At 38.6% G+C, this 10045-nt stretch overlaps 1 protein-coding gene and 1 long non-coding RNA gene across 6 annotated transcripts; one reads left to right on the top strand and one right to left on the bottom strand.

The window, feature by feature from the left end:
* The first annotated feature begins 890 nt into the window (after window positions 1–890).
* On the top strand, window positions 891–4517 carry LOC141627223 (uncharacterized). Its single transcript, XR_012536786.1, has 3 exons — window positions 891–2002; window positions 2340–3663; window positions 4183–4517. It is a non-coding gene; the product is annotated as an uncharacterized LOC141627223 (long non-coding RNA).
* A 1265-nt stretch (window positions 4518–5782) lies between these two features.
* LOC141634206 (uncharacterized) lies at window positions 5783–9677 on the bottom strand. 5 transcript variants are annotated; one of them, XM_074446460.1, is made up of 5 exons: window positions 9343–9677; window positions 9118–9247; window positions 8036–8269; window positions 7609–7762; window positions 5783–7246 (listed from the first exon to the last, which is right to left on the bottom strand). In XM_074446460.1, coding segments are annotated over exons 1-4 (369 nt in total). In that variant the 5' UTR covers window positions 9345–9677; the 3' UTR covers window positions 5783–7246; window positions 7609–7759. The 5 variants fall into 5 exon arrangements, with proteins under 5 accessions (XP_074302561.1, XP_074302562.1, XP_074302560.1 ...); XM_074446461.1 differs by having other exon boundaries at window positions 8051–8269; XM_074446459.1 differs by having other exon boundaries at window positions 8163–8269.
* Window positions 9678–10045: the final 368 nt, after the last annotated feature.

The raw sequence follows: 10045 nt of genomic DNA, 5'->3' as shown, positions 1-10045 counted from the left end.
CAAGCAGGCTGACACGGCGACGACGAGGCTAGGCGGTTCAGGCGACAACGGTAGCGGACCTGTGGTGGTTGATTACAAGATTAAAAACACAAAAGAATAAGAAGGGAAACAATAGTAGAAGAAGAAGAAGAAGAAGAAGACTAAAGGGAGGTGGTGGCTCACGGTGGTGCGACGAGGGACGTAAGGGTCGTGGCCTATAATGGGCTCGACGGAAAGAGGAGGGAGCAGGGATGGTGCGACGCGAACAGGAGAGCGGTGATATTAAGGGAAAACAGGGAAGGGGTAGGTCGTGGTGGTTGATGGTGGTGATTGGCGGCCAATGGTGAGTACCAGGTTGTTCATGGTGGTGAATAGAGTTCGGTTAACGGTGTCGATTTTATGATCGATGGTAACGATAGAGGTAATTTAGCTTTTTGGGTTGTTTGTATTTGTTGATAATGTCGATGGTGGTGGTGATTTGTGCGGAAATGGTGGTCGAAGTGCAGGGACAATAGTGGTTGTTATGTCACAGTAGCGGCGTTGATGTGGGGTGGCAGGTTATTGCATGCGAATGGGGTTGATGGTGGTAATCAGGAATGGTGGTACGGCTGTTAAGCTTGCGGTTTTGAAAATAAGGGAGTTTTTGGGTTCTGAACATTTGATATTAAAGTTCTGAACATGGGGTTCTCATGGTTCTCATGGGAAGATATATACATATATATATACATACATATATACATATATATATACATATACATATATATATACATATATATATATATACATATATATATATATACATATATATATATATACATATATATATATATACATATATATATATATATATATATATATATATAGAATCAGGATCTCGTACGAACTAAATTAGGGTGCGAACCGTACGAACTCTTTCTCAGACCTTAGATCAACCAAATCAAAGGCAAACCAAGTGACAAACACGAGCTACTAACATCACTCTTCCTTTCAAACCCACTCACTCACCCACCACCTTCATCAGCCGCCACACCCAACGTCGTTGTGCACCGCCATCGCACCATCGCCGACAATCCTGACGCCGACATATTCTCAGGCCGCGCACCATCGTCGGAGTTTAAGTGTTCCTCCATTTTCCATTTTCTCCCTCTTTTGAAGGCCTCATACTCAGCCACTACAGCGTCGTCTCAGATCCGACAACACCTCATCATCAACCATTATCGTGTCGTAATTATTGCGATTATTTTATGGAATTCTGTTTCTGTTTGCTAAATTAATGATTCGGATCTTAAAGTCTTAAAAGAATTAAAAAATCTAGAGAAGGTGCCGGCGGTTATGGCGGAGAATCGATCTTGAACGGTTGGGAATGTCGCTGTTAGGAGGTGCCTATGAGTGGTGTTTTCGTGGTTATATGGCTGTGGTTGTCATTGGAGCGTCGTCGATGTGGTCATTGGGGTAAGTTGTGATAGAGCATTGTGGTAATGGGGAGGTTGTGGGTGCAATTGAGCGGTGGTAGAGAGTTATTGTCGGTATCGAGTGACGTTTCGGTAGTTGGCCTGAGGTTGTGCGTGGTCGGTGGGACAATTGGTTGTGCTGGTGCGCAAAAGAATGAAGGACCATCTAGTGTGGTGTTGGTCGGTTTTGGTGGTGGTGGTCGGTGGCAGTAAGCTATGGCTGTTCATGCTTTAGGGTGGATACACTAGATAGCATACCAGATACATACTAAATGTTATTCTAGTTACACAATTAACATATGTATCTACAAGTATTAACTTGTGTATCTACAGGTTTTAACTTGTCATTCACTCATAAGCCATAAAACTGCTGAACTATAGCAGGGTAAAAGATGCTCCATTTCTAGTTTAACATAAAATCAAATACATCATTGGCAATTATCATAAATCATCGTTCTAGTTTAACATAAACTCAGATTCCAGAGCCTGTAGGAGACAAGTTAAGCATGGTGGTCAAACCAACTCCTTCATTCTTCAAATTATATCTCCCTGAGCACAACAATAACAAGCTGGTATGTTCCGTCTCCATCATTTGTTTACCGTTTCATATATTGTTTCGGGTGGAACGTAGGGAGTAGTATGACTGTATGAGTACATATACTGCAACACTTTTGTGGGATCCCTTTTACTTTCCCCAGATTGCCACTTTCTTGTTTAAAACCGTCTTAAGTTAAAACGGCTCTCAAGTAAGGTTAAAATGAAAGACGGGTTATGAGGGGTCTTAACTTAAGACGGTCTTAAACAAAAATGGCTCCTTTCCTTTCTATTGTGAAACTGTCTCATACGAACTCTATCGAAGAAGATGCTCTCTCATTTGCTTTAATCGATTTGAACATGTTCATATTACAGCTCATACCGCCACCATTTATCAAATATTTCAATGGATGCATTCCAAAGAAGGTCACTGCGGAATTTGCAAGGGAAACTTTGGAAAGTTAAACTTGAAGTTGTTCAAGATGGCCGCGTATATATAACAAAAGGCTAGAATGAATACGTGAGAAATCATTCGTTGGTTCAAGGAGACTTCTTAGTGTTTAAGTGCTTAATAAGTCGACTACCACATAAGATCTTCGGCATTGATGGGGTTATCAAGGAAGAGCCTGTAGACACAGAAATAAGGAAGAGCCCTCTTTAATTCTCTCATTCTATCATTTGTGCAATTTCTCCACTTTAGGTAAAAATGCAAACAGAAATAAGGATACGAGGATCATACAATAAGATTTCGAGTTAACAAGTTGAATCTCGCATATGTCAAAGGCTCGCCTAATTTTTGTCATGTTAAAGAACCGTCTTACATTATGAGGTATTCTACATGATTTGTATAAATGAACGTTCTACAGGCTGAGCCTCATACCCGGAGATCCGATGGCGATTAGTGGCGATGAAGAAGAGAGTAATGGGATGGTGGAGGTAAGGTTGATGTGCTGTGTACGGTGGTGGTGGCGGTGGATTCCTCGGGTTTTGTGTGGTGGTGGTGGGCTATGATATTTTAGTTGGGTGACGGATACACAAGCTAATCCCTCCGTATACACAAATTAATACTTGTAGATACACAAGATAATATGTGTATCTGGGGTACTTACAAGTGTATATGTGTTGGTAAATATGTGTATTTGACATTACCCACTAGCCAGGATGTGATCGTGTGTCCGATTAGCAGTGTATTTGTAATACCCGTCCTTTTAGAGACCCGTTGACCAGCGTTGACCGACCTTGGGAGCAGTAATAGTCCTTAGAAGTGCGTACCAAAGTTATCCTGTGTTGTGAGTTAAGGGTGGTACTCGATAGAGTAGAGGCTACTCGATCGAGTAGCTAGGATACTCGATCGAGTAACGTCTTTTCAGCGAGGGTTTATATTCGTGTTTTGTTAAAACCGCAAATCATTTCCGCCTCATTTCTTCAGATCTTTAGGCCGCCTCCTTCCCTTACCTTCACCATATACCTTCCATGGGAGCCTTTGAAGGTCCTTGTGCCTTAGGAGTGCATAGCTTGAGTCGGGTAGCGGTCCTTTGCCAGGTTTCCTCTTGTAAGTATGTCGTCATCATCATCCGTATCTTTGTCTTTGCAGTTAGGGTTAGCTTGGTAGTAATAGATGTTTGTGTTGTGTATATAGGTGTTGCTTGATTGCTGGGTATTGCGTGTATGGGCATAGAATCATTGCAGTCGCTTAAAGGTAGGTTTGCCTACTCAGTTTCTGTGGATGGTCTAGTGTGTCGGTCGTGTGTCGTGGTTGTTGCGTTGTGTTGTGTTTGTGTGGCAGAGTATATGCGGTAATCGGTTGGTGTATACGGTTTATTGGTTGTTGTTGTATTGCAGCTGTCTGTGATTGATTGTCTCTGGTTCTCGAGGTGCGTCCTCGGGTGAGTGGAGTCACTTGCGAGAGTGGCTTCACGCCCTAGTTTTGCCCTCCATGGAACCCGCCACGGGAGGGGATGTGCACATTAATGGGACAGGGTTATCGCTCGATATGATGAGCGGGGCTTAGGTGGAAGCAGGCTGCGGTCCCCCCTGTGGTCGGTCCGGTGGACGATCGGTGGAGATTGATTGGAGTGGGTGTGATTGTGTGTGACTGGTTGTGTTTTTATTGCGTTGACGATCGTTGTTGGTTTGTGTTGTGTTCTGCCTCAGTTGCTGACTTTGTGTGGTTGTCTTGTTTGTTTATGTGTCTGTCGTGATCCCTTATGGTGAGCAGTCAGTCTTAGCAGGCGTTGATGTGGTTGAAAGCTGGAGTCCTGGCAGGGATGAATCATCACGAGTTCTGATAGAGTTAGTGTGTAGCTGACGAGTTGTATCTTTATTTTGTTGGTTGGTTGTAACACTTGTATATTTAACTATAACTGTTCTTTTATCGACTTTTGATGATTACTTACCTCGGGCAACCGAGATGGTAACGCCCTTATATGCTAAGGAAGGTCTAGTTAAGGCTCCTCGGTATATGGGGGTGTTACAGTATTGATTAAGTTTTTGTAATTTGCAAAGTTCTTGTGATATTTGCTTTAGATTCTATATATGGTGTACCACATCATTAAGCCATTTCACTAGTTAAATTTTTTGTTTATAATTTAATAGTAATTTTACATTGTTATTTATGATCATCTTTTAATTTTAGTATTCTAAATTTGTAATTTGCTCGGGAGTATACTAAAAAATTTCTCATAAATGCGGGCATTTTAGTCTTTCCTTACTTATCATTAAATATATTAAAATCACCTAATATAAATTAAAATGTTTGATCCCATCTTGGAGATTATAATCTTTGCTAAATATATCGCGTCCTACTTAAGGATAGCCGTCCCCCTTGTTTGGTCTCATTTCCACTTGGAAATGTTACCTACCTTCCTAGATACATATCTTTAGCTTGTTAGATACACTTTTTTTAAGTTACTAGATATACTCTATTAAATTAATACATACATACCTTTAACTAGTTAGATACACTCATTTAAGTTGCTCGATACGAACTTTTAGCTAGCTAGATACATTCGTTTAAGCTGCTAGATACACACTACTCCTTTAAGTTTATAACTATACATACCTCTAGCTAGCTAGATACGCTCCTTTAAATTTCTAGATACATATCCTTAGCTAGCTAGATACACTTCTTTAAGTTACTAGATACATTACTCTAGCTACCTAGTTGCACTCCTTTAAATTTCTAGATACATAATTTTAGTTACACTCATTTCATAATTTGTCAAATTATTATATTATTATAAGATCGTTTCGGGAATTAGCCCCTCTTATGACCATATGCCAAACAGACCATAAGAGTAAGATTATTCAGGAATCGACTGTTCATTCACATTAGTAAAAGTTATATTGAAAGAACCAAGAGGAAGAAGAGAAAGAAAAGAAAATTAATGATGCAATTCAGTAGGTTTCGACTTTCGAGTGATGCTAGAAGACGGAAGACCAACGACGTTTCAGACCATGCTCCTTCATATGTGAGAATAACCGACAATATTTCCACATAATAATGTTGGCTATACAATAGACAGGTTCGTTTCCTTGAAATCACGGTCGAGATAATCCATGAAATCTGACCTGCTAGTATAGCGAATACAAAGTACAGACAATGCACTACTAAAATTAACATAAGCATGAATGACTCGATAGGCCATCCAAAACACGCTTTCCTGTCTACATCGGAAGTGATTAACAAATTACGTATTCGGGGCCTCTCAATTTGTGTTTTTTCATCTTAGAAAATAAATCAATATCGTAGCAATGTTTATAAACTAAATCGTTCAAAGTTGAAAATAGAATAAATGATTAAAAAGTTTTACCGATCATCAAAGGGAAATCCAGAATACCATTTCTTCACGTCTAAGACAACCAACCACCTCAATGCAACCTAAATCTAGAACATTATCTTAAAAATAGTTCCTAACTGAATCAAATATACATATAAAAAATAATGTGCTCCTTTCTGCCATCATAAGTAGAGGAGGTATGTCCATACACATTAATTTCAAAATTGGATAGTGATCAGGAAACTTGAGATTAGTAACCCCTTCCACTGCATATATCTCACGGTAAAAATCCCCCATTGCTCTTGTTGTTGTTTCTGGAACCTTACTAGCAGCATGAATCCAAAGACGGACTAAAATTCCAAGAGTTTACACAATATGTGAGTGGAAAAGCGCATATTTACCATAGTACTATATGTGACCAATTTCGCAAGGTAACGATATGCTATCGTTTAATATAAACCTTTCTCAGTCACATATAGTATTATGGTAAATATAATCTATTTTGACATGCTTAGTCTCATCAGTTAAGAGCTTAAAACTATCATAAACCATGTACTCATAATCCAATGCACACTCAAGAACTACAAAACACAGTCGATTGCATTCAAAAAGTACAACCAATTTTAATACATTCAAAGTCCAACTATAATTAATTGAATACCAATAATACATTTTCTAGCGATTCATGTGAGTTTAGCTCCAACTGAGCACAACAACACAGCCGTGATTGCTTTTGTTCTATTATGTTCTGCTATAAATTTAATAGTTCATACCCAAATTCAAGTTTTAAGTTTTTCTTTTAATCTTAATCTTAAGATTTTTGTGCTTATTGCTTAACAAGTCATTGTTTAACTTCGAAGTGCAGATAGCTTTCCATTACCTAAATATAAAAGATATGGTTATTAACTGCATAAGAAAACATCAAGAAAAAAAATACTCCGGTATTCCTCTGAGATTACTAGTGACAAAGAGAGAAGCTACTCTAACAGTCTAGGTATCCAAGTAGTACAACAACTCCATCAGAAAAAGTGCGCAAAAATAATTTTTGCAAGCACGGAATACAAAAACAGCATAATTTGCATACGCCATAAGCACTGGGTGACTTCTTTTGGAGTATTCACCATATGCCTGTTATGTTTCTTGTGGATTCGGAAAAAAAATGACGAGAAAAATACTCCGTAACACAGACCGTGAGTCCTAAATACAGCGGGATAGTGAAACTGATGAATGACAAGCAATATAGACTCTGGATTACTAGAAGAAACAAATAAAAAAAAACGCCGTCTTACCAATAAACACGCTCCTTCTCCCATCACAAAATCCCCAATCCAATAGGAATAACCGGAGCTTCTGTTCCACCAGCAACCATCACATCAGCTTCTCCACGATGAATGTGATTTGCAGCAGCATAAAAGCAGTAATTTGAGGTGACACAAGCAGTCGAGATAGAATAGTTTGGACCCATTAAACCAAGGTCAATGGCAAGCAAGGCGGAAGCCATGTCTGTAATAGAATAAGAAATGAAAATAAGGAGAAAATCTCCTGTGTCCTTTGTCAATCAAAGCTTCAACAACGTCAGAGTAGGCCGTCATCCCACCCATCCCAGTTCCCACAAGCACTCAAGTTCTTTTTATATCCACCTGCAAGCTTGTATAAACTATTGTATTGTGGAACATGATTAAGACCCAGGGAGGGTAACAAAGTAATCATAATGACTACCTAGTGATAAAAAAGATCGATTAGCCTGTCTAGTTTCAAGTTTCTTATAAACCTTAACATGCAAAAAACTTGAGAACCAATCGATAAGCCTGTCTAGTTTTGATTAACTTTACAGGAAAAAAAATTAAATAAAAACTGATGCTCACAGTTGAGAACCGCCATTGGTGGAGCCATTAGAAGATACATTCTGACCATCATTTTGCGGTTCCCCGTCATAGTTGCTTGATCCAACCCCGACACTCGCCTGAGATCTCACTATCTTGAAGACTAACCTTAGCCTCCTTGTTTCCCTTTGTCTCACTACAGGCAAATAGTTTAATTAGACCATTAAAATACCAAAATAAAAAAATTGCACATATAATTGACATATATCGGTTCAGGAAACTGTATATATATGTTAAATATCATGGTATTACTACTAAATACACATCGTATTACTACCGGATACGCAATTCGATTTGTGTATCTAGCACTAATACTATGTGTATCTGGGCTGCTATTTTGTGTATCCACTATCTAAAGATCAACTAAGACAACCCACCTTGCCACCAACACTACTACAACAAAACCTACCTCTAGCACCAATACATGAATTAACCCGACAACTAGCCCCATTCCCGCCATCACGGTCGGAATCAGAGGTGCACCGACCACAAGATCCATCGATTCACAAAGTAAGATTTCAAGAAAGTAATTGCACCATCGATTTTCCACTAGATTTTCCACATTTATATTTATTTTCCACCGGTTGTTTATTTTCTTCTCGTCCAACCTTGTCTCCTCTGCTAGTGGTACCTTCTGTGATTCCTGTCATACCATTAGCCGATAACACATGAGTAAGATCAAGTACAGAAATATGGATCTTATAAATGTCGAGCATAGAGCAAGGGAAAATCCATATACTCCGTATGTCACATATTGCTCGAGTAGAAGAATGATATTAGGATGGTCAGCCACAATTCAACAGGAATGATATTATCATATATCTAACCCTCGTACCCAGCCATAAGCAACGCTCTTTGGGGGTAGTGGGTAAGCTTGCTCGAGGTATTCATGCCAATGATTATTTTTTTCTTTTGTGAACTCAAATAAAGGGAAATCATGGAACTTTCTCTCTTTAAATATTGTCTTAGATCTCTTTTCTGCAATAGTATTACAAATACAAAATATGTCATTTTGGCCTGTCATATATATAGTGAAACGTCGAAGCTCCGAATTTCAGAATCAAAATAATGAAAATTATTACCATTAACTAGCTAGATACAAATCTCTAGCTAGCTAGATACATCTTTAGGTTGCTAGATACATACCTCTAGATAGCTAGATACACGCCTCTAAATTGCTAGATACTTACCGTTAACTAGCTACATACATTCCTTTAAGTTTGTAGATACATTTATCTAGCTAACTAGGTGCACTCTTTTAACTTGATAGATACATAGCTAGATACACTTCCTTATGTTTGACATCTTACCTTCAATGCTCAATGCTTCCAAAAGTGGAAATAACAATACCCAAAAATAACCAAGAACTGGGTTCATAACTAAATTCCAAAAATGCAAATATTTCAATATCACATAACACCTCAACAAATGTAATATAAAAAAAATCCAACACCACGAAACAACAAAAAACCAAAAACAAAAGGCTATCACCTTATCAAAGGTAAAAGTCCAATCAATTTGCTGTTTAGCAATTAACTGCGCAGCAGAAACCTCTCTTCTAATCTCATTACAAGTAATAACAACCGGCATCTGAAGTCTCTTTTCATCATCATTCAAAGGCCTACTATTCAAACCCCAAACAACATTCCATCAGAAACTCGAAACGATCAACTTAACAATCAAATTCAATAAATCAAATTAACTACAACAGCTCACATGCACAACACAATAACCTGAAGATTAACTCCTTTCTCGACGGTGAATAGACGACGAAATTTAGCTAGAGCGGCTCCTCGTGGAATTTAAGTGATAAACGGAACTCCAGGACGGCGGTCGGAGGAGCCTAATTTTGGTGCGTGGATGGGATAGAGAGAGTTCAAATGGTGTTCGACCAAAATTGCACCGCTGGTCTTGATTAGGATATGGCGATGACGGCTTGTAGTCGGAACTCCGGTGTTCGGCGGCGAGAGTATGTGGTGTGGTTGACTGGAGATAGAGTGAGATGGCAGATGGGTGCTTGAAACTTGGAAGTGACGGGGTACAATTTGTTATATAAGTTTGACTTTGCATATTAATTAGCGACTATTTTAAGTTAGTTAAATACGGTTAAACTGTAATTCGATTAAACTATATATATATATATATATATATATATATATATATATATATATATATATAGAGAGAGAGAGAGAGAAGAGAGGGATCTCGTGAGTTTGGTTCTTACGGTGAGTTGTGAGTTTGGAAAATCTCAGCCACTAGATAAACAAAAATAAAGGGCTGAGATTTAGATATCTTAATATTTTAAAACCAAAAAACACACGCATCACTCCCAGTTTTCACTACCCTAAAAAACGCAAAAATCCCCAAATCAATTTTTTTTCTATGTTTTCAAACCTTCATCAATGGCTTCCAAATCTCC

The sequence above is a fragment of the Silene latifolia genome, chromosome Y (genome assembly GCF_048544455.1).
Source record: "Silene latifolia isolate original U9 population chromosome Y, ASM4854445v1, whole genome shotgun sequence".
Lineage (NCBI taxonomy): Eukaryota > Viridiplantae > Streptophyta > Magnoliopsida > Caryophyllales > Caryophyllaceae > Silene > Silene latifolia.
The sequence above is the reverse complement of the archived record's forward strand: the minus strand, read 5'-3'. Positions and strand labels throughout refer to the sequence as shown.